At 46.1% G+C, this 25,300-nt stretch overlaps 1 protein-coding gene and 1 long non-coding RNA gene across 3 annotated transcripts in view; one reads left to right on the plus strand and one right to left on the minus strand.

Moving 5' to 3' along the window:
- CCBE1 (collagen and calcium binding EGF domains 1) overlaps nucleotides 1-25,300 on the minus strand; it is a 169,934-nt gene that overhangs the window by 21,423 nt on the left and 123,211 nt on the right. For both annotated transcript variants that reach the window (XM_037151972.2, XM_037151973.2), the window contains exons 3-4: nucleotides 4,698-4,750; nucleotides 276-410 (exon numbers count right to left, since the gene is read on the minus strand). In XM_037151972.2, the coding sequence (XP_037007867.1) occupies nucleotides 276-410; nucleotides 4,698-4,750 (188 nt within the window). The remainder of the gene's footprint in view (nucleotides 1-275; nucleotides 411-4,697; nucleotides 4,751-25,300) is intronic.
- On the plus strand, nucleotides 11,179-16,785 carry LOC128627249 (uncharacterized). The gene is made up of 3 exons (XR_008391411.1): nucleotides 11,179-11,368; nucleotides 13,870-14,024; nucleotides 16,426-16,785. It is a non-coding gene; the product is annotated as an uncharacterized LOC128627249 (long non-coding RNA).

The following is a 25,300-nucleotide window of genomic DNA, read 5'->3' on the forward strand; positions in this document are numbered from 1 at the left end:
CCCTGCTCCTACACCTCACTCGGTAGGAGGCCCTGCTTGGAACCAGCTCCCTGAAGATTTGCTCAGCCAGCGTTTGTTTTGGTAATGGAGGGACCCTCCAGGATGATGCCAGCACACGGCATGCGGCAAGGGTCAGGACGGAAGGGCAGGGACGGAAGACCCGAGTGGCGGCCGAGAGCCACCCCGGCTGATGCAGAGTGTCCTGCACAGCGCAGGCCCCCCTGAACGAGGCACAATGTCAGGAGCTGGGGATCACGTGCATTTGGCCAACTCACCGAGGCAGTAGGGCTTCTCCCGCTTCCGGTATCTGTCGCGGTCATACCGGTATCCCGGGTAACACGTGCACAGCACGCGGCCGAAGTTATCTGTGCACTGCTGCTCACAGGGCGCCTCGGAACACACGTCATAATCTGAGAAGGGAAGGTGTGAGCTCGCACCAACCGCAGCCCTTCCCGAGGTGGAGGGGCGTCACCTGGCTGAGGTCTAGAACAGGCTTTCTGGGTGGCACTCTCCAGGGGAACTGGGAAGTATGACCTCCGTGTCTGCAGGGGAGTACCTCTTCAGGGCATGGGCTCGCCTCTGGGAAAAGTGGTGGCCAGCTTTGCAGTGCTGAGAAGCAAACAGCGCTTGGGATTCCCATCCAGGGTCACCTGCTGCTCATCCTTTGGTCTTCATTGCTCAGCCCAATAGCAAAGGTGCCTGGAGGGCCAGGCTCTTCTCTGCAGCGTAGCCTGGGCCTATACTTTCTTTCTTTTTTTAAACTAACTGCTGTCAAAAAAGGAAGTTTCTTTGGCCAGCCCTGGTGATGGGTGTCATCGTCATAACATGGAGAGCAGGGCTGGTAATCAGGCCAGCTTTGAGGAGTGTGAGGGAGGCTTTGGAATTGAGGCGTGTGTGAGTTGAGTGTGTGTGTGTGTGTGTGTGTGTGTGTGTGTTATAGGGGGGTACGCCAGGGGGCTGATTGTGCCTGCTGAGAAGGGGCTGGATAAGGTCAAATGGTTAGAGATTGCATTCCAGCCCTACGCCCATGCACACTGGGGTGGGTGGTCTATTACCTGTAAAGACCTAGAGTGTGTCCTCCTCCCCATCCTTACGAACTGATACTTAACAAGCCTCTGAAGGGACTTGGCTCTAAGTCAGGCGCTCAGGCTGAATATTGACTTCCCGACTAGACCCAGCATCTCATTAATCACTGCACTATCTTCCCTGGTGCTGACAGAGGAGCTCTCCTGGGAGCGGTCGCTCTGCCGCACGTGAAGGTGCAGTGGGGGGCTGGCAGCCCTGCTCTGTGTCGGGGGGCAGTGTGACAAGGCTCATGCCATTCTCAGGATGACCTGGATAAATACTTGGCCCTGTGGTGGAGAGTCCAGGCCTGCTTTGTCAGTGTGTGTCCCTGGCCCAACATGTTTTTGGAGCAAAGCCTCACCTCTAAGCATCAATGTTCTGTGCTTGACACGCCCCATGCCCACAGGCCCCCCCGTGGTTACTGAATGCCCACTCTACACCAGGCCTGTTGTGTCCAGGCCTGTGGATACTCCAGGAGGATCCACGCTAAGGCGAAGGGTTGGGAGCCAGCCCTCCTAACTCTGCCACAACCTCTGTGATCTTGGGTCCTTTAAGCCCCAACTGTCCTTACCTGTAAAATAAGGTAAATATAATGCTGACTTCACGGTGCTTTCAGGAGATTACATAAGATGACACATCAAGCACAGTGCCTGGCACACAGTGAGAGCTTTATCTGCTCTTCCACTTCTTCAATTCCTGGCTCTTACACTTGTTCAGGTTTCTTTCAGGGACTGTGTCGCCTGGAGCAACAGTACTATTCTCTTCCCATAGTTTTTGCTCGACTGGTAATTGTTGAACTAGAACCAATCCGATCACCCCACTACCTGGATGGTTAAGGTAACACAGCAGGGATGGGGGGGCAAAATATAGCTGGTTGGCCAGATAATAGTTTTGGCTTTGCAGGCCTTTGTTGCAACTTCTCAACTCTGTTGTTACAGGGCAAACACAGCCATAGACAATGGTTACATTAATGGGTATGACCGTGTGCTAATAAATCTTTATGTATAAAAACAGGCAGTGGGCCAGATCTGGCATATCACAAGCATAGGTTGCTGACTCTTAGAGCAATAAATATGAGGCAGTAACACTTTTAACTATAGCTTCTATTATTTACTTAGCACATTACTATTATTTTTAAAAGAAATTCTGGTCTCTTTTTACTATCTATAATGGTTAATTTTATGTGTCAACTTGGCTAGGCCATAATACCCAGATACCCAGGTACTTGGTTAAATGTTATTCTAGATGTTCTGGTGGAGATACATCTTTAGATAAGATTAACATTTAAATCTGCAGACTTAGGATGAAGCAGATTGCCCTCCACAAGGATGGTGGGCCTCATCCAATCAGTTAAAGGCCTTACTAGAAAAGAAGATGCACCTGCCCTGCTACAGAGGGAATTGTGTCAGAGGATGGTGTTCAGATTCAAACTCCAACTCTCTCCTGGGTCTCCATGTTGCTACCCCCACTCTGCAGATTTTAGCATTGCCAGACAAGATAATCTTGTCAACTCATTCCTTAAAAATTAATCTCTTTTCCAAGAATCTTTACTAAAACACTATCTTTTCTGAGATTCTACATTAATACTTTGCATTTGGAGGCAATAGAGACCTTTAACACTAAAGATTTCTTTGTAAAAGACCAACCATACTGACTCATTCCCACAGATTAAAACAAATCGACTTTTGAAGGCGTCCCAGCAATAGCAACAGAGCAAAGAGTTAGTTACAATGGCAGAGCAGCTTTCGGCTCCTGAGACTGCTTTGCCTGGAAGTACCCAGTTCTAGGTGGACATCAGAGCTGTAAGCACAGGTGCTGTGGTCCCACTAGAGATGTTTGAAGCCACAATACCGAATGCTTAGGAACCCTAAGTAGGCGGTATCCATGTCAGGTGTTTTTAATTAGTTGGACAAGGTCTTTAGCTGGGATCTTAATTTGATTGGCCTAAACTTAATTCTCTCTCAGTAGCTGCCGCATGGAAATGTAAAAGACACAGCTGGTGACTGAGACAAGCTGGCTCAGTGATGGAATGCAGTTGTTTTGACTCTTGTGGTTTTCCTCACCAAGCCCTACCCAGTGGAACTGGCTGGCAGTGGGAAATTCAGTCTTACAGAGGCCCAAGTCCATATACACCAAACGAATGCTGAGATTTCCTAACCAACCTTCCTAAGCGGTCACTGCTATGGATCCATAAACTCGGCCATCCTTCCACTGAAAGGAGCAATCAACAGGAGGGATTCATTTACTTCTCACTGATAAAAAAAAGCTGCTCTCCATGGGCTAACGCCACATGAGTTAGCTTGGCTGGGCTCAAGTCCTCTGTAGAGACCCGGCTTCACGGGCAACAGGGAAGAACAGCATTTCACGTCCCCTGCCCATCTGTCCTCGGCTCCGGGCAAACTAACCTCATGCTCTTCAAATGGTCCCTGGTGTTTCCTGTGTCAGTGCAGGGAACCCCGGCAGCCTTCATCCTCCTGCTTGTCTGGGGCCAGGGCAGCCTCCCTTAACAACCTAGCACAAGTCTGTGCTCCTTCTACAGACCACCTCTGACCACCCTGGTCCTTTGTGCCATGGGCCCCTCTGCATGCTTGCTGCTCTGGAGGCCTCTATTGCACATATTTCTATTATGAATAACAACAACAGCAACAGTATGAGCAACCACCACTTATCAAGACTTAATAAGAAGTGGCCTCTCTTCCAAGTACTTTGTATGTGGTAGTATTCTTAAAACAACCATGTGAGTTAAGTACTAATACTTTCCCGCAAAAACTGAGGTTTAGAAAGGAACATGCCCAAGGTCATAGCCAGTAGGATGTGTGTGTTATGGACTGAATGTTTGCATCTTGCTGAAACCCATGTATTGAAATCCTAACTCCAATGTGATGGTATTGGTGGTGGTGGGGGCTTGGCTCTGGGAGGTGATTCAGTCGTGAGGGTGGCAGCCTCTTGAATGGGATTAATGGCCGAACAACAGAGAGCCCAGAGAGCTCCTTTGTCCATGTGGGGACCCAGAAAGAACAGGAAGCTCTTGCTAAATACTGAATCCTTCAGCACCTGGATCTTGGACTTCCCAGCCTTTAGAACTGTGAGAAATAAGTGTTTGTTATCTAAGCCACCTGGTCTGTGGAATTTTTGTTACAGCAGTTGGAGTGGACGAAGGAAGGTAGCGTGGAACCGTGATGGACATCTGGGTCTCTCTGATTCTGCACTATTCTGTCCTGCCTACTGGGCATGGGGGTGGGTGCCTTGAGGGCTGGGTCTCTATCACTTCAGGGCTGGGCTACACACAGGGCTTGTTGATGGTCATGTGAAGGGGCTTCAGTTTTAACACAGGACAAGCAGGGAGATGGGGAGGGGAGGGCGGTTGTATTCTGCCTGTGTGTGATAAGCTGATTAGAGAATTAATTACTCAACGTATGCATACATGTTGTGGAATGATTTAAATAGAGCATGCTCCATGTAACCAAATTGAAATGAGAAGAATTTAATGCCCCAAACTAGAAATTACATGCACATATGCACAGGTAATCAGACACAAATAACATACATACATTCCAGGCACCCCTGAACTTTATAGACATCTGATGAACAGTCACGAATAAGGTGAGAAGACGTAATCTTTTGTTACATACCTTCTGGGATGCATTGTCCAAGAACAAACTTATACCCTTTGCAGCACTTTTTCCTAAGAGACAAACAAAAAAGCATTTTAAATGCTTTGCTAGATATGTTAGATAAAAAGTACATTTCTTTTCTTTTATTGGTTTTGAATGAAATAACTTGTGCCCAGGAAAAGCTGAGGCACTAAGTCAGGGTGAGTTATTTTAAAGGAAATCTGAGATTAAAATATCATCAATATCATATGACCACATCTTCTAATAGCAGAATGTCCTTCTCACCACATAATACATGAAATTAATCCTTTGAAGCCTGTGAAAGGAATTAACTCAGAGATTTTAAGATACTTATATTAGATAATTACAGGTCTGCAGGATATAAGTATGAAAAGAAACTTTGAGGCTGACCTCTGTACCAAGGATTAACACAATTAGCTAATTATAGTAATAATCATCTAAGTATAATAATCACTGGATAATTATAACATAAGGATGGCTAATTCCAATGTAACACTGGGGCAGGCACCCAAACACTCTAACCTCCACTGGAGTGCTTTTTTATGCCTGTACCATGCATGGCACTCAAAGGGGCCTGAATCATGTACAGCTAAAACTCAGCCATCAGGCGACTCCAAATGGAAATACGCGAGTCTCCCATCTCTGCCTGAGTTAGGGAAATGGTGCCATCAGTTCCAAATGTCGGTCTCCCCTGGAGAGATTCCAGCATGGCAGTGGGCTGTGGGCTCCTAACAGACCAGCCCCACTACCGACCAGCCACTATCAGCTCTGGACAAAGCAGAGTCAAACTGCCGAGAGTTCTGGAGGGTAAGTAAGAGCAGGCAGAGTTAGAAGGGGAGTTGAAATTTTTAACAAGGGATCAACACAGTGTAATTATTGTAGTAGTCGTTGTTATTAAAATAATCAAAGATGAGAACTAAGGCAAGTATCCATCTTTGCCAGTGATCAGAACCTTCAGCCAGGTTAGACAAGGCTTCTGTTGAAGGATAATTTGACACGCTTAGATGCCTTTTTCCCACCACTCAATTTTTTAGTTAAAAAAATTTAAGAGCATTATTTTCTACTTACACAATATTAGTATGATCCAACTATATTATAGGTCGAATCAGTTCTTGTGGACTGGCCTGCAAGGTGGATTACCACATGCCAGGTGACAGAAACACTTCAGCAATCTCTTCCTAAAACTTTTAGAATTTATGGAAATTTTATTCAATCCATCACTTAAACGTCTTACATCAAGTTTGTGAACAATGTATACAACCTGTAAACAACCCATCTGGCAGGAGAAGGTTCTGAGGCCCCATTGGGTGCAGCAGGCCCGCCTCCTGCGGAAGCCCCGCCTCCTTCCGTCCTGAAAGCATCGCCTATGCAGCCCAGCTGTGATAGATGAGCTTCTTCAAAAGCATAACAAAAGGGCTTCCACAATAAAAACTGGTGGCATTTGGGAGGCTCTGGAAACAGACTTGAGTGAGATAACTCAGGATCCCCCCTGCCCTGCAAAAACACATTTGTCTACCTGTACCTGTCTGCTCAATATGGACTATTCTGAGTCTGTCTTCAGCATATTTTATGTCAGATGGGTGTGTGTGTGTGTGTGTGTGTATTTAATGCATATATTTTAATGTACATTTATATATATTTACTCACATATAAAGAAAATGGACTGACATGCATGATGCGTGACAGTGCTCAGAGTTTCCCCATTAGGCATAATTTCCCAGCATCTCTAGCTGAATTATAACTTTACATGGCCAAAGAAGCCCATGGGGTATACATTTATTATAATTATTATTTCTAACAGAAGTAGAGGATCCACCTTTCTATTCCACAAAACTTAAATTCTGCCTAGTTTTCTGTGGTTTAAGAAGGCCCAACTTCCTAACAACCAAAAAAGAAAACTGGCTGAATAAAGTGTCCATTAAAATTTTACGGTTTTTACTCACTGTACTATGTGAAGCTGTCGGACAGAATCTACATAAGGAAAAACAGTGCACTTGACAGTCTGAAACTCAAGTGATTCATGAGAAAGTTGGATGGAGGGGAGAAGCATGTGTTTTTGATATGTCTTAAAGATAACACCACATTTAAACATATGGTTCTACTTGGCTCTTTCTCCTTAAATGGCGCATCCAAGGTGTAACTTCAGAGATGTTCGTTGGTGTTTTAAAGTTCATGCAAGTGGATGCAATCCTCACAATCTCCCTTCCTCTATCTAGGCTATCAAACTTGGGCATTCTGACCCTTTCTGAGCATTTCAAGGGTTTGGGATTGTCCACAGAGTGAAGCCAAAAGTAATCTGTCCTTTGCCTTTTTATGAAAATAAATGAGACATGTCATCAAAAGGCACAGCTCTGTCAGGAGCAGATCTGGGCTTCAGGATAGGCACATGTCATTTAAATACCTGCCGAGCTAGCAATTCACTTCCCCTTGGCTGCTTTCTTTTAATTGCATGACTAACACCATGTCCCTGCTCCAGAGAAGAAGGTTTGAGACTCCTCTGCACCCTCCTGTCTCCCCCAGGAGACTTCCTGGGGATACAGCATTATTTTGCATGTTAAACACCCATCCATCATTGATTTCCATTTAAAACCAGCAACGAGGTATTCCAAAGTATGAAAAACAAACCCAGGCTACACATGTACTGGTTCAAAGATTACTTAGGACACAATTTATGTATGATGCAGTCAGAACAGCCCAAGTGGAATCTCCGCCCCATTACACAAGTCCTTGTTAGCCCTAACTACAAACGAGGCTGTGTGTGCTTTATCTTTAAGCAAAACAAACTGAGACTGTGAAAGTTCATGTGGATTCCGGGGAGGCCGCCTTCTTAATACGCTTCACGTGTCTCAGCGCCCGTTTCCAAAGGCAAATGCTTTTCTCATTTCTTGGCAAGAGGAAGTGGTGAGTAGATGGTTGTTACACAGAAAGGGCGACATCTGGTAACAGGAGAGCCTGTGGAGGTCTCCCCAGGGTGCCTCTGAGCAGTAACACATGCAGAAAACCATAAATAAAAAAAAATAGTGCGGCCCGAAATGGAGCCCATCAACCAGTGTGTGAGAGTCTTTGGAAGGGGAAACTAAACCAAGACAATGAAGATAACAGATACCGTCATCTGACTGTCTGCTATCTGTTATTAGGTTCTAAGAAAGAATTGAAAGAAAAAAAAAAACCCGCCTGCAGAACCAGAGGACTAAAAGGGACTCGAAAGGTCAAGTGAGTTAGTAGGCAAGATATGTTTCAACACTTGCTCCAAGGCAACAGTAAATTTTCCTAAGATTTACTTGGGATTTCCTTTCCATAACTGCCTCGCATGCATCAAATATATCAGATTTTTTTTTAAACAAAATGAGAGAACAAACTGCATTTTTTAGAGTTCTTGGCGCCAAGCTACGTGTGGGAGGCTTTAGGGTAAGCAAAGCTGGTGGGCAACTCTGTCTCTGTTATTTGAAGAGCTCAGGATGTGGCCTTGGGTTCACTTTTTAAAATTATGTATTTATTTTTAGAGAGAGGGGAGGGGAGGGAGAAAGAGGAAGAGAACATTGATGTGTGAGAGAAACATCAACTGGCCATCTCCTGCATGTGCCCCGACTGGGAATTGAACCAGAGACCTTTGGAGTTGCGAGATGATGCCCGACCAACTGAGCCGCACTGGTCAGGGTGCTTGGGTTCATTTCTGAAACTTCCTGAGCTTTAGATTCTTCATGGATAAAATATGAATAATATTTGCTTTAAAGAATTATCATACTGATTACAGAAAACAAAGGTCCCTAGCACAGGGCCCAGTCGAGAGTCAGAGCAGCGTTCTAGCTGCACCTTTATGAACATAGTAAGAAAACAATAAAAGTCACTCTTCCAAGATTCCTCATCTTAGAAAAGGCTCTTCCCTTTCTTCCACTTCTAGTCAATGGCAGACACCATCTCTTCTTCTGGGGGAAGGGAGGGAAACCTCTGATTTCAAGATGATGGAAAAGAAATATTTTTGTCTTTTTCTTCTATAGGTTAACCTCACATAATGAGACCATGAAATAGAAGTGAAAGCCCCTATTCCACAGGATCAGGAGACCTCCCTGATTTGGAACGTGGCCAGTGGGGGGAAGGATGGGAAGGGTTTTGTAGGTGGAGTCACATCATACCTCAGTTCCTCTAGAGGAGAGCATCCCCAAAAGCAAGGCATGGAAACTGGAGCCTGCAGATACTAAAGAAGGTGGAGGCCAGGCCAGAGCAGGATGAGCTGGAAGCCTGGTGAGCCTGGACTCCCGGCCCTCCCCAGCCCGAGCAGTCAGCCCGACACCACTTGACCACTCCTGCAAGATGTGGAACGGTTTTTTTCTTCCAAACTGTACCCAAGAGGCCCAGGACTGGGACACTAAGCCAGAGAACTGAGTGAAACCCAGACACGCAGAGTCTACACGACTGTGAAGAATCCTCCGATGTATTATTTCATTCTAAAACAATAAAGCCTTCCTGATGATGCCTTTGAAAGGCAAACTGTCGGTGGTTTCCTCACGTCGCCAATGAGTCAGGCCGGTAGAAAACTCTCCCCTGGAAGAACACAGAACATGAATCCCTTGGGGCTATGATTAAGGGCTCAGGGCTCTAAAAGTGACCCTGAGTTTCTTTGTAAACTCCTTAGTGTGTGGAAGCTTTCCTCTCTTCCCCGTACCCTTCTTGTTTTCCAGAACTTTTATTGAGCTTTGCAGAACTGCGTGCGAATTACTAGAATTCCTCTTATGCTAGATGCCCTGAGAACAGAACCGATGAAATGACTCACCTCCCATCTAGGCCGGCTTGGTTCCAGCCTTTAAGCCAGAATGTGCACTCCTCAATTCCAGCAAATGGAACATTTTCACGTTGACTACAGCAATCAGTAAACTAAGAACCAAAAGAAACCTCAACAAACCTACCCATGTATCCATCTATGTTTAAACTTGTTACTGCCAAATCCATGACATTATTAAGAGGGTCAGAAGGAGTGAATTAGGTATAACACGCTTTTAATGTGCACAGTTACTGATGGTGAAGATCAAATGATGGAAGGAGCGAAAGAGCATGGTGGTTACTAAAAGAATTAAGCAGGGTTACCACGTGATCCAGCAGTTCCACTCCCGGGTGTATATCCAAAAGAACTGAAAGCAGACTTAAACCAATGCTTGTTCATAGCATCTTTCGCAAAAGCTAAAAGGTGGGGACAACCCAAATGGCCATCATGAGATGACTGGATAAACACAATGTGCTCTCTACATACAGTAGACTATTCTGCAGCTTTTAAAGGGAAGAAATCCTGACACAGGCTATGATAGGGATAAATATTAAAAATATTACTCTGAATGAAATAATACAAGAGGACAAATATTAGATTATTCCACTTACATGAGGTACCTAGAATAGTCAAATTTATAGAAATAGAAAAAATGGCTGTTGCAGAGGCTGGGGGCTGAGAAGTTAGTGCAGAGGGTGTGGAGTGTTAATCTGAGAGAGGAAAAAGGTCTGGAGATGAATGGTGCTGATAATTGCACAATGTACAAGAACTTACCATAATGTCACTGAACCAAATACCTAAAAATGGTTAAACCAGTAAATTTACGCTGTGTGTATTTTACTACACAAACACAAAAAGGTCAGATGAGGAAGGAACATCGTTGAAGTCACTCCTCTAACCATTAATGACCTGGCTGTGGTATTGTTTGGGTTTTAGCTGGATGAATTACAGGGAAAAAATGTTTGTGTGTTTATTCTAAAATGGAGTTAAGGGAACCAGAAAGTATTTAGCCCAACAAGGCTGTGATGATAATAATTTATTTGGTCAACAAACACCTTTATTGCATCTACCCCAAAGGCAGAGAAGCTGGTGGTTAGGGCCCTTGGCCATGGGGATGTACTTCCTGGGTGGATCCAGGCTCTGCTGCTTTCCAGCTGTGGAACCTTAGACAAGTGACTTCATTGAGTCCCTTTGCCCTGATTTCCTTGTGTGCAAAAGGGGAGAGTATTGGTACCCACCTCAGCAGCTTGGTGTGAGGGTTCAGTAAGTCAGGGTGCACGGACCTTAGTACATCAGTGCGGTTGTACACGAATCCCAACAGAAAATATAAGAAGTGTGCTGCTTTCCCTGCTGTGTCCCCACTCTGGCCCCCACTGTCAAGGACCCTGAAATGTCACAGAAGAGGGAACGTTGCAGGTGAGGGAGCATGAGGCAGTCAGTGGCCCCGCCATAGTCTGACTTCCCGATGATTGGCTTCAAGGGAGAAGCAGCCAGTGTGGACTGCAGAGCGATACTTGGGCATCATCTTGGCCATATTTGTTTCCACACTAACACCTGCTCAAAGATGATTGTGTTAGATTGTCTTGAAGGAGAAGTGAAACCCTAAAGCATTCCACTTCCCTCTCTCTGATCAGCACCGTAGCCTTTCTCAGTGATGAAACCACATGTTTGGATCTCTGTTTGCTCAAAGCTGGCCCAGGAGCACATGGGTTATTCAGACCATAGCCCAGGCTGCAGGCTGAGAACATGTGGTCACCTTGGCGTGGTGTTTCTGCCAGTGCCTCCCTATCTTCCTGCCACAGTGTTCCTCGGACTCAGCAGGTCGAAGACCTCCACAGAGGGCCACCGGAGTCCAGAAGGAGACCAGAACCTGGGGTTGACTAACTTCCTCTTCTCAGCTATGCCAGAGGTAGACGCTCCAGCCCTCTTCTCACACTTTTTCCTTTTTGTTGGTGCCCCCGAGTGAGTCTTCTGCCTTGTCAGCCCCAGTTATCGTGCTTGCTGGCTGCCTTTTCCCAATTTCAGATGAAAAGTTGACCATTACTGAAACTTAAGAAAAAAAATTATAACAAGTTGGAAAAGGCAGTTTGGTATTATCTTTGTAAAATTTTGAGATTGTATCTATGGGATATTTTTACATTAAAAAACAAAGATTGAATTGGGTAGTCATTAGGTTGACTTCTGTGGAGAAGGTGGGTTTTCTGGAATGAGTAGGTGTTGATTTTGTAGTGGGAGAACATAGAGGAAATAATAAACTTCAGGGATTTTGGGGTGCTCTGGTATACTTCTAACACCAGTCTTGGCAATGGTGTTGGTAACTCTGGTTTTGAACGTTGGTTGGGAGTTGCTCATGAGCCCGTGGTTGTGTGTGACTGCCCACAGCGTTCCTTCTCCAGCCCAGAAACCAAGGACTTACGTTCTGGACCAACTTGACCAACTAGGTTTCAACCAAACTGCTTTGACCAAGTCACCTGGAACCCACATAGGGCACTTATCAAGAAACGGTCTCAGGGATTTAGGGTACCATTGGGCAGGAGGTTCCTTCTTACTTTTCCCACCTTCCATAACTGCTTTGATAGAGTTTTATCTTAGGGAGGGTTTTAGTGCAACAAGTTTCCCCATTGGTGAGGCACATTTAAACCAATGAGTCTCTCCTCCCTGTATTCCCCTGGTTGCTACTTTCAGAAGCACTGTTACTGTGAGTTCAGAAGCTGTGAACCGTGTCTTCCTCTTTGGGTCACTGTGCATGGACAGCGTGGTGACACTGTGGGACCCAAATCCTTCATCACTGACCAACTTTTATTCTAACCTTCACTTTGAAAGCATTCTAGGAACACCTAAATGGCTATTAGTAACAGGCTGCAGTGACATTCATCCTGACAATGGTATCCTCAAGCCCTGAGTTATTTGTGATAAAACAAGCAATACGGGGCATCCACAGTGGTTGCCCAGGCACTTTGGGAAGTTTCCTGACTGCTCCTCTGCCATCACCTCCCACGTGGGGCTTTGTCTATGGCTCAGCCATTGTTACCTCACTCCTCTCTCTTCTTCAAAGGGGGGCTCCAGCCACAGGATTGCAGCTCCCACCTCTCTGCTCATGCCTCCTAAACTGAAAATGGCTGAGTATCTTCACTGACTTAATTTTGTTCACCTATATTTTCTAAGTTTTCTATAATTATTAGATATTACTTTTGTAATGAGAAAAGGTTCTACTTTAAAACTAACAGAAAAATTTAATTTCCCATTGCCAAGGTGGAATAGAATACCATCCTTGATGGACTCAGAGCCTAAAGACAAGTAATCCACCATTCTGTTTTATAACAATTGTCCTCTAATTTTTTTCTAGCAGAGGCCCCACGTTACCCTCAATAGCTGCCCTTTCAGAAGGTCAGTGCTGTGGCAGAGATAACTAGCTGTTTTCCTAAATCTACTTTCTGCTCTGTGCAGTAGCAACCCCCCAAATTACATCTGAGTACATAACAACCCAGAATAAAGGGAACATTTCCCAGCTGCTTGGCCCACTAGGCATGACCCTGTGGGTAAGCCTGACCAGTGTGATCTGACCACGACATGTGCAACTTTCAGGTGCCAGCCCTAGGTGGATGGGGCACATGCCCTCCACATCACACCTTCCCATGGGTGGGAACGTGAATGAGATCAACACCTTTGCAATGAGCAGATGGATATACAAGGAGATGAGTTCACAATACTGTCCTTAGCTTACTACGTGAGCTAAGGACTCCTGACAGTTTTGTGTAAGAGAAACAAACGTCCATCTTGTTCAAACTATTATTTTTGGTTTCAGCTCCAGGAGCCTAACACACCCCCAAAGCTACAATAACTGAAATGCAAGGCTAGTAAAGCCAAAAGGGGCCCAGAGAAAACATGGCCTTTCATTTTGCTCCGGAAACAAATGTGCATGGAGCCCTTGAGCCTTATGAAATACTGACCCTGCAACAGTAATGCCTGGAACCTTCTTTGTAACTCATCCAAAGCTAAAGAGCTCTCTGCTTTGACGGGGAGTTCTCTCTGCACAGTGGGCAGACTTTTGTGGGTGCTCAACTCCCCCTCCTACACCTCCCCATGCTAATGAGGCATTTCCAGAGAGAACTCGGTCTGGGAACACGCAAACACACGTGCTAATTCAGAGTTTTACCACGGGTCAGTCACGGAATTAAATGCTCATTGGGAATTAAATGACGCATTCTTAAAGTAGGGAGTTTGACTTCCAATGACTTGGAAAGACAGAGGGAGTCTAATCTGAGATTTTCAGAGTTTTGCCCAGGGGTCAGCTCTGAAACTGTCTGGAACTATTATTAGACAATAACCAAGTAACAATTTCAGTTCAGATTAGTTAAGAACTAATGACTTGGAAATTCAGAGAAGACCCGATCTGAGATTTTCTCTTAGGTTAATTAGTGCTGATGTGAGACGGCCCACTCCTCACATGCACACAACCCTTATGGACAATGAAGCCCAACCAACACTGACTCAGGTCTACGCCACTGGAGGGAGAAATTTATACAGCACAGAAAGTGGGATTTCTACCTGCAAATTATTTACAGGTAAAAGTGGAATCTTCTGCTGGTTTTAGACAATAATCAAGTAACAATTTCAATTCAGATTAGTTAAGAACTAGAAGCCATTAAGTCTAACTGAACTCAACACACACTTAACTGAGAACTTACTTATATGCCAAGCCAAGCACGTTCTATAGATTGTTTAATCTAATTCTCCTAACTATCCTTTTTTACATATGGGAAAACTGGAGCACAGAACGCTTCAGTAACTTGTTCAGATTAGTGGCTGAGCTGGACAAATGAGTCCCAGGCTGCAGGACTGCAGAGGCCGTGTCTTCCCTGAACTGGGTGTTAGAGGAAAAGTGGAGATGGTTAAGATTTGCATTTAGTCCCTGAAGACAGTGTGGGAGAAATATATATATGCACAGCTACGAATAACACAGGAGGGCATTAAAAACATTCTAACACAAGTATAAAGTGTTCTTTCAGAACACAGAGAGGAGGATGAACTCAATTTCAGGGCCTGCTGGCTTGGTCCTGCCCGAGGAATTATTCTGGCCCCATATAAAGGGGTACCTACCTCACTATCTACCAGTCTTGCCTCTCCAGCTTGGCTCCCTATACAATTTCTTGCTACCTTAGCTTCTCTCAGGGGAAAATTTTCTTGTCCTAGGTTCAGAGATAACATTTAGGATGTGCCTAAGCCTGAACCTTATTTAAGATTTTCCTTATTTATTTTTAGAGAGAGGAAAAAGAGTGGGAGGGAATCACTGATGCGAGAAACATCAACTGGTTGCCTCTCATGTGCGCCCCCCAACTGGGGATCTGGCCTGCAACCCAGGCTTGTGCCCTGACTGGGAATCAAACTGATGACCTTTAGCTTTGCAGATGGATGCCCATCCAACTGAGCTGAACTAGTCAGGGCAGGCCCAAACCTCATTTAACCTGTAGGTCAGAGAGTCACAGATAGGCCAGGAGGGGAGGGAGAAAAGACAAGACTGTAGACAGAGAAATATTTCAGGCAAGACATTAAGCAGGTCTAAAGCAGGGCAGTGGGAACAGAAAAAATGAGGCCAGATTTTAAAGAGATGATGGACACAGATCTATTAGGATTTCCTAACACACTGGATGTATCGAGTTAAGAAGAAACAGAGAAATCCAGGGCCAGAGATTTCCTTTAGCGTGGCTGCCTGGACGATGAGGTCACCGTTAATGAAAGCAGGTTAAACTGGAAAAGAGCTAAATACAAAAGACTTTTATGGCACAAATTTGGGGATGACTAGGAGGTATTAATTACATTTGGTTTGGATATATCATTTAGGATGTCTGAGGCCTTAAGCAGCTCAAGGGTGAGCCAGGGGTAACTTGCGGGGAGGTGTTTTGGAGACCATCTGACAAGCGACAGGTGAAGGTGAGCATAACAACGCCCAGACTTTGGGAGGAAGGTGAGGGAGAAGTATGCCCAGGGCCTCACTGTTTTCCGACAGCTCCTCCATTCTACGCCCCAGTGTCCTAAGCACGGCTCCCTTTACACTTGAGATTCAAGTGGCATTTCTGTTCTTTGTGACTGAGATCATGTTCTTTCTCAGTTATCCTGGTGACATATAAAAGCTATACTTTTTGGAAACAAAAGGCTTTTGATTTGGGGGGTTATTCACAGGCAGGGTTTCCATGATGGTTGAGTGCTGTATCAAAAACACGCATCTCTGTCTCATGAATGGAAGTCATTCATTCACGGGTGGGTCAAACAGAAATGTTTTTATTGACCTGTGGACGCAGGCCTCGTCACACTGAGAATTAGATTCTGTCAATAGCAGTTGAACTTCCAGGTGTTCTTGGCATTGGTGAATTATCCACTGGTAACCTTGAGGAAGCATTGTAGGTTGAGTTTCAAACAAGAAACTAACTGTTGGCAGAGCAAGGCAGGCTGAGAAGTGAGAACATTTGTTTTTCTACCTATGAGGGAAATGCAAATCTAAACCACAAGGAGACACCACCTCACACCTGTTAGAATGGCTGTTAGCAACAAGACAAGAAATGAGTGTCGGACAGGCTGTGGAGAGAGAAACCCTTACCCACTGCTGGTGGGAATGTGCACTGGTACAGCCACCACAGAGAATAGCATGGAGGCTCCTCAGAAAATTAAGAATAGAGTTACCACCCTTGTTGGTGTGGCTCAGTGGACTGTCAGCCTGTGAACCAAAAGGTTGCCGGTTCGAATCCCAGTCGGTACAGTTCGATGTCTGGGTTGCAAGTATGAGAGAACTGAAGTTTCTCTCACATGTCAATGTTTCTCTCCCTCTCTCTCTCTCTCTAAAAATAAATAAATAATTTAAAAAAAAGAGTGGAGTTACTATATGACCCAGCAATCTCTCCTCTAGGTATCTACCAAAAAAATTGAAAATATTTATTCACAAAGATTTATGCACCCTTATGTTCATTGCAGCATTATTCACAGCAGCCAAGACATGAAGACAACCTAACGTGTCCTCTGATGAAGGATTGGGTAGGAAAACGTGGTACGTATATACTACTGCTCAGCCATAAGGAAGGATGAAATCCCGCCATTTGTGATGACACAGATGGATCTGGAGAGTATCATGCTAAATGAAACAAGCCAGACAGAAAAGTACAAGAGCCATAAGATTTCACTCAAATGTGGGATATAACACAGAAAGCAACAAGTGAACAAACTCACAGAGGGCTGGGAAGGGATCAACAGGGTGAAGCGGGCCCATGCACGGCGATGGGAAAAGACTAGACTTTGGGTAGTGGGCACACAGTGCAATACACAGATGATGTATCACAGAACTGTACATTTGAAACTTATATCATGTTATTAGTGTCACCCCCCTAAATCTAATAAAAAGAAAAGAGTGTGTTTTGTAAATCTGAGCTTGCATGGCAGGTCTAGTGGCAATGTGCACACGTAATTTACCACAAGGCCTTGTTGCTCTCTGTCATCGGCTTGGCTTTCCCTAGAGTCTGGTTCCTCACTTCCAGCCAGAAGAAATCCGACTGTGGGTTCTGTTGGAGAGAGGCAGTCGGACCAATAGATAGATGCACTGTCCCGTGCATTTGACCACTCCTTGCCGTCAGATTGTTAACCGACGCCCCTCCTCCAGAGCCTGGCAATGCTGTCTCATCTGATCTCCTGATGTAACCTAAGGCCACGTGGCTCTCAGAAGTGGGAGACAGCAGTTTTTCTTCCCTATTCCGAGTATGGCATTTATGATAAAGAGCAAATAGGGCCATGTGATTGAGTGTGATACCTAACCTTGAAAACCTGCCACAGTAGCTTTAGTGTGGTTGATGCATACATCCCAAAGTACTGCTTGAAAGTCTAGTGATGGAGAATTTCTCTCATCAGTTCTGGGGACAAACACAGGTCCCCAAAGAGAACTGGGCACTCCAAGAAAAGAACGGTATTTTGAGCACCGACTGCACCAAGGATGGCGTTTGGCTCAGAGGAGCGACTCTGGTGGAATTCCTGGCACTGTAATGAAGGATAGAACACAGATCCTGTGGCAGGGGGTGATGCTTCTAAGGTGAGACGCAGTGGGGGTTGCTTTGGGAAGTCTCATAAAGGACCCCAACAGCCGGGTTTTCGTGCAGAGCTCCTTCAGGGGCTGAACTGTGTGGATGTGTGGAGGCAAGACAGGGCGATGGTGGTGGGAACACAGGTGTAGCTGAGACAGGCCCTTCCCAAGGAACCACAGTTGCTCTAGCAGACTCCGTTAGGCCAGTATCTTTCCAGGGACTGGTGTTCTGGAGGCTTTGGACAGTACAAAGAAGGATATTGAAGGGCATAGGCTATGAAATTAGGAGCCACTTCTAGATGTCTCAGTTCTAAAAGTAGGCTTGGTCCCAGCAGGGCCTTCCCTGAGCCAGCTCCCAGAGTGGAACAAGACTACCCCCAGCTGCGGGCCGCTCATCTGCAGCAGCCTGAGCATGGCCCTCCTCCACGGTTGCGTTGATGAGCTCGATGTGACCGGCTGCACCTCAAGTACCAGGCTTCCCCACAGGTCCTGGGAGACCCCCTACAGTGCCACTTTCTCACCTGTGACTCATGCCGGGAGATGATAACACAACACCTTTCCCTGCCCTTTCTGTATGTCCATTGTCACAGAGAGGGCTGCTCTGACTTCAGTGGGGACCTTCAGAAGGTCTAGCAGGTCCTGGCTATGTGACTTCCCTTTGGCTTGTTGGTTTTTCTCTGCTGACAGAGACCAAACTCTAGTCGGCTGTGGTCTCCCGAGCATCCGTCCAGGAGGAGCCTCCCTGCAGGGGCCGGCTTCACCCAGCGCACTGCCAGTGATCCCCTTCCATGTCCACATCCATCCCACCTTCCTAACGAGGGGCTCTGCCTGGACCTGCCATCTGATAAAAGCTGGGGAGCAGGCCTTACATCCAAGGCAGTGGTGGTAGAAACGGAACAGTGGGAAGGTTCATTGCTCGCTCTCTGGGCACAGCCTGGTATCGTCATGCCCTCTGGCAGAAGCCACAAGCCAAGGGGAGACCACACAGCTAGGACCTGCCTACCCTTTCTCTGAAGACTGTGTCCCTTCTGCAGCTGGGGCTTCTCCCACAGGGTCTCGCAGGTGTCACAAGGTCAGACACTGCTGCCTTTTATGGTTTCAGCAACTTATTACAAGGAACAGCAAGAACTGTCTGTGGTTATCCCCATTTCACAGGTGAAAAAACTGAGAGCCAGACAGCTGAAGAGTCTTGCCCAAGGCCCCACTGTGAAGAAAGGAGAGAGCCAGGGTCTCACTCCCCAAACTGGGAGGCACAGTGTCTGCCTCCGAACAGTCGCTGATTAAGATCTGAATGCAAAAAAAAAAAAATGCAGGTGTGGAAATCCTCACACCTTCATCAGCAGAGCCTGCATGAGGCCAGGAGTGCCAGGGCTGCTCAGCTGGAGCCTCAATCTGATGGGACGGGGCCGGGCAGCTCTGTCCTCCCTGGGGACAGCACCCGTCCTTCCATCCCCTGCCTCTAGGTGGCGAGCTCCAGACACATGACACAGGTGAGTAAAGCCAGTTTATCCTTCCCAAGACACAAGTGAGGATTATGGGCAGCTGGCATTCGGATGGAGTGCCAGTTGGAAGTGAGAGACTGTCAGAATTGCTAGAAAACCTGCGGAGGTGTGGAGAAAACCCCTCAAATCTTGACTTGTTGAGTTAAAGGGTGAATAATCTCCTCTGCTTGGTCCCAAACATGCCTAACTTCCCATTCAGAGGTTCGGCACGACTACCTCCTGGTCCCAGTGGCCTTCTTGGAATTCCCACCCCCCAGGAAGCCTTCCTACTTGCTCTGAACATGCACATTCTCGCTGCCTGTGTCTGTCTCAGAATATCTAGAAAAAACCCAAACCCCCCAAACAGTGGCTCTTAATCCTGGCTGCATGCTAGAAATCTACTAGAGAACTGTTTAAAAATAAAAAGTGAAAAAATTTATGCCCAGCCCCAACCTTGAAATATTGACAATTAAATCAGAATCCCTGGGGCTGGAAGCAGAGACTCAGTATTTTAAGAAGCTGGCCAGGACTGAGAACCAGGGCTACCATGCTTTGAAAGTTCCCCATGTGCTCTCTCCCACCCAGCTGGGCAGTCTGCAGGGTGGGGCCCCGGCTTGGCTCAGTGGCTGCCCTTGGCACTGAGCCCCAGTCTTGCCCACAGGCAGCAAGACCAAATGTCTACTGAGTGACAGCATTCTCCTCACCTGAAAATCAAAACAATCGCCCAGAGGGAGAAGGGGCATGTTTTGCTTCTTTTTTTTTTTTGGTAAGGCAACAGTTGCATGTATGTCATCCTCTGATTTGGGCAACCCAAGAACACGAATTCCAAAGAAAATAAATTTCCCCATGTTCATGTCCCGAGGGAGGAGCAGGCTGTGTTGTCGGTTATCTGCTGCTTTCAATTAAGGAGCTGGCAGCCAGATTCCTGTGTGGGTCCCTGAGCCTTGTAAATGGCACACTCTCAATTATTTATCCAAACAAAGGTGAGCCAGAGGGCACGGAACACTCGCCTGGTGAACTTGAGCCCAGGCCCAAGCCCTTGGAATTCTCAAGCTCACACGACTTGGCTTTGTGGACCCAATATCCTCAGTAGGAAAAAGGGAAAAGCGAGGCACACTAGATGGGAGGCTGTGAAGTCCATTTCAGAAAGAAAGTCATGGCAGAGCGGAGCTGTGCGGACACGTGCTGGGTGGCTGGCGGCGATTCTGTTGCTGGCCTGCTGAGGTCGGACAGCTGTAACTCACTGGCAGGGAGGCAGTCTGCTGAACCCCTCCCAGCTGTGCATGGTCCGTCCCACCAAAGGACACAGAGCATTGTACATCACCAATGAATAATAAATAAATTCCCCCCAAAGGAACAGGATCAACTAGTGAAGATTGGCAATCTGCAAATGGAAGTGGAGGAGACACCATCTCTCACGTGAGAAGACAGACTCCCGGCTCACTGGCAGCCAGACAAGTGTCGCCAACTGTTGATCGTGGCATGGGTTTGGGCCTGTTCCCTTTAAGGACCAGCCCGTGCTATGCATACAGTTGGTAGCCACAGGGTAGGCGGTGAGAACTACCCCTCTGGAAATCAAGGGTTCCCCTTCACCTGCCATGAAGTGTCAGCTGCTGTGAAAGAGTGATTTGGGGACAATAACCCAGCTGCAAGTAGGACACCGGGGTGTAAGAAGACAGGAGCAGTGGTAATAACAGCTGGTGTTTAATGAGTGCACACGATGTGCCTCGTCACCTGCATTTATAGTACCATGGAGAGACATCCTCCTGATTTTACAAACCAGCAAACTGAGGCTCAGAGAGGCTAAGAAACTTGCCCAGGCCACACAACGGCTAAGTGACAGGGCTGGCATTTGTACCCACATCTTCTGACTCCAATGCCTGGCCACCTAATCACGCTATTCTACATTCTCACCAGTGCTTCTGGAATCCACCCCTCTTCTCCATTCCTGTTACCACCTAGCTTGGTTCAGACCTTCAAATCTCTCATCTTTACCATTTTTACACCCTCTGCATTGATCTTCCTGCTTCTGATCTTTCCCCCACCCCATCAAGTGCAAATAGTTTTAAGTGTATCTATTTGATTACTCTATGTAATATGTCTCTGGGCTCCCATTGCCTGTAAGTCAAGTCCAATCCTTAGCAAAGCACAAGCAACCCCATTCCACCTTCTCAGTCTTTTCTCTGTCATTCCCCACTGTGATCTAGTCACATCAAACACCCAGCTCAGGAGATCCCGTCTGTAAAATACAGTTTCCTTGTTCAGTCCCATTTATTTACACATTTGTCTTTCTTCCCAAAATGTGAACTCCTAGGATGAGGAACAAGAGGCTTGTCTTGCTCATCTTTATAATTTCCTGGGGGTGTGGCAGAAGGTACACGCTCATATATGTTACATAGCTGATGCCACTCACTGACCAAATGTATACAGTTTCAGAGCTTGAAAAAATTAGCAAAGATCATTGAGTTTTTGACAACTGACTATATGTGCATGGGGTCACAATATGAACAATCTCAATTCTTATGCAATGATTTTACAGAATTTACTTATTTCTGGAATAACCACCAGAAAGTAGATTTTAAAATTTAGCTAAAAACATGTTTCTTTGATCTTTCATTTGAGATTTATTCCACTCAAAAGTATAATCCTCAAAAGTAGAGGTTAGTGTAGTAGCTGATCCTAGGATGTCTACCTTTTTCCTTCTTCGCCCGAGTGTAATTTTCTTGATGAACTGAGGAGTCTGGCTGACCTACTGCTCTTACTCATTTACATAAAGGGCTGAATTAAGTTGACCAGAACATTCAATTGGGATGCCTCAGATGAACACCTTTTGCCTTGGGGTGAGGCAGACTCCTTGACAAATACTCTCAAATGATAACCTGTTGGAGTCTTCCATGTCTTCCTGCCTTCCCCACGTCGACAGGAACGTAGCTAACCTCTGCCCACACTTCCAAGTTTACTCAATGTCTTCTTCCCCTTTCACTTCATCCCTGGTTCTTGAGGCCCAGCAGGAAGTGACTCCCTCTCCCTTTGAACTTCACAGCCCTGGCTCTCTGTGCCACTCAGACCTGGTCAAGGTCACAGGGGAAGGGACACTTCCATGAGAACACTGTCACCGCTGCAACACAAATGTGTCATGGGGTGCTGGGTGGTGGAGTCACCTCTCTGCGTCTTCGTCTAGTCATTGCAAAATAGCGAGGTTACGTGGCCTTTCTGCTTTCTTCCAGCTCTCAAATTCTATGAAAAGGCCAAATAGCACGATACTGTTTGAAAACTCCCTTGTGGGGTGGATGATGAAGTGCAAAAGCATAGAACTTCTGGGCCACATTCAAACTATCAAGTTGAAAGGATGTGGCTGTTATGTTCCTCTTTGTTTTCCAAAGGACCACAGGATGGCATTTTCCAACTAAGCAAGCAACTGAGAGAGAGAGATGGCTGGCAGGGTAAGAGTTACTCTCACTGGGCCTGATGCCGTGGGTTGTGTGAACATGCTGTGAAATTCGCATCATAAAAAAGTTGGGTTATCACAATTATATACAAACTCAGAATTACACATGGAGAAAAAAACTACTTAAACATTCCTTTTAGTCATGACCGACCCATGTGCATTTAAGACATAATGCTTTAGATTAGCCAAATGTACATTCCCCCAGAATGTGAAAAATTAATGCTTGAATATGATTCCTCTGAGGATAAGTTTTTGACTACAGGCAGTTTGGCGAGAGAAAGGAAGACTTGGAGAACCAGCAATTTTCTTACTAAATTACACAATTTTATATCTTCTAATGTAATTTATGAAGACATGTTAGAATAAGATTGAAATAACAGAGTCTTTGAAGGGAAAAGAAAAATAGAGCAGAAATTTAAGCTAAAGAGAACTTCTATGGTGGAGGACCATGTTTAGGGCTAATTTTTCTGGCAGCTGATCCCCAAAGGGGAGTTATGATGAGTTAATTCTAACATAAGTTTGTACAAGAGGTAAGAAATTTGCCAAAAGGATGTTCATCACTCAGATCTTCAGTGGGAAATAGAAGACATGGTAACATCAGGATAATTTGAGGAGGGGTCATTTTACAAAGGGACTCAAATATGAGTATGTAGGTGGGGTGCAGAGGAACCTTGAAAGCAAGTGCAGGGACTCAGGGCTGACTGCAGAAGAGCTGTTACCTCCTGTAATAGGTTGAATAGTGCCCTCCTACCCTGGTCTCCCCTTCAGGTCCACCCCAGGGACCTCAGAACATGACCTTGTTTGGAAACAGAGTCTTACAGGTGCAAGGTAAGGCTCAAGATGAGATTACATCGGATTAGGACCGGTCCTCCATCTAACAACAGTACCCATTGCAAGAGACAGAAGAGGACGCACAGAGGCGCAGGGAAGAGAACCATCTAAAGACAGAAGCAAAGACTGCAGTGATGTGTTGACAAAGCGAGGAACACCAAGACTTGGCGACCAGCAGAAGCTAAGAGGGAAGCGTGGGGCAGTGTCCTCTAGAAGGAATGGGCCCAGATGACACCTTGGTTTCAGACTTCTGACCACCCAAACTGCAAGAGAGAGAATATCAGTTGGTGTGAGCCACCCAGGGTGTGCTGATTTGTTCTGGCAGCCCCAGGAAACCAATACGTCACCCCATTTCTCCCAGGGATGAAAGGAGGAACAGCAGCAGCCCAGCAGGAGGAGACGTGTTGAGTGGACTGCTTTAGGCAGAGCAGCGATCTCTAGTCAAGGGCAGGCTTATCAAAAGGTTATCTATGTAAACACCAGTGAATGTTGCAGGAGCTGCAATGGATAGCAATCTAGTCAGATCAAGAATTTTAATGATGTTATCTGTAAATTATTTGCTCTCACTGAATACATAAAGGAGAATTCTGGCAATTTTATTTTTAATCCTACTGGTACATTCACAGATACATAAGCAATACTAAGAAAAGGGTAACAGTTTTGAGTATAATTAATACAAGGGGACAAAAAATGAAAAACAAAGAACTTGACTCTTAACCAGAGCACTCACGGGCACACGCTGGGGAACTGGCACGCTTCTGGACTCTGCAGCAGCACAAAAGGGGAACTCAGTGCCTGGTGGAAGCGTGCCAGAGTCATACCGGAGGGGATTAGGAAACGGTTATTTCATGTGAGCTGTCTAATGACCTTCCTGAAATCCAGATGGTTCCTTTGAACTGCAAGTATTTGCAGACAGACTGATTTATTGAATGTCATTATTAATGAGCTGGGTGAGAAAAGGAATACTTGTTTAAGTGACCCGACATACTTTCAAAGCGATGGCATGGCGATGTTCTGGGGGGCGGGCTGGGGGAGGGAACGGCTGAGCACACTGTTATACAAGGACGCTGGATGCTCTCTGCTGGGAAGCCAGCAGAAAAATCTTCGAACCTGAACACCCCACCAGGGCGATGCTGAGAGGTCACGTGGTGAAGCCCCTCCATCACCATGGAGTCAAAGAGCTTCTGACCCCGAGAGTCCAGCCTGGGAAACACCCTCCTCTTTGGCCACAAAAGTCAGAGCTACCCTGGGATCCTTGCCTTCCATTTTGCAGAGTGGCAACATCTGTTCTTCCGCATGCCCATCCATCCTTGCTGTTGGGTGAATGATAGAGGACGCGGGGACCACTGGCCATATTTTATTGTGTGAGTTTTGAGGGAGAACATATGGCGATTATATCTGTGAGGCTTTAATTATATTTGAACATCATCTCTGCCTCTGCTCCAACCTTCCCTGTCTTCAGTCCCAAACCCTTATTGACCTCTGGCCTGCCTGCCTTAATACCTATATGACATTGTTTTCCCAGTAAATAGGATGCTCTTTAAACATGTCAGTCATCCTTCTGCTTAAACTAAATTCAAACTCCGTGCTGTGGCCTGCAGAGTCCTGGGTGACTAAGCCCCGGGCTCCTCTCCACAGGGAGGTCGCCCCTGGTTCCTGGAGCTGCAGCCGCCTGGGCCTGTCTGCCCCTCCCCCTCTCTTCCCCATGCCCTGACCACTTCTTCTGGTACCGTTTCCTTCACAGACTTAGAAATCTGAGCATTCTTACGTAAAATGTGAAAAAAGGATTCTTGAGAATGTTACCGTGTTTATGGACTAGTCCCCTATTGTGTGTATAAAGACAGGCTTGATATGCAAACACAGTCTCAGGACAGGTCCCTGCCATTCCTCCCTTGACCCGGATCCCACCTGCAAGCTCCTGCTGTTTAGGCTTCTGCAGCCTCTTCAGTAGAGGACACTCCTCGCTATAGACAGTGAGGCCCCATCCGAGGCCCTATCAGCTGTGAGACACACCATTATCTC

Source organism: Artibeus jamaicensis, unplaced genomic scaffold (assembly GCF_021234435.1).
Source record: "Artibeus jamaicensis isolate MK-2021 breed Jamaican fruit bat unplaced genomic scaffold, CSHL_Jam_final contig_354, whole genome shotgun sequence".
Taxonomy (NCBI): domain Eukaryota; kingdom Metazoa; phylum Chordata; class Mammalia; order Chiroptera; family Phyllostomidae; genus Artibeus; species Artibeus jamaicensis.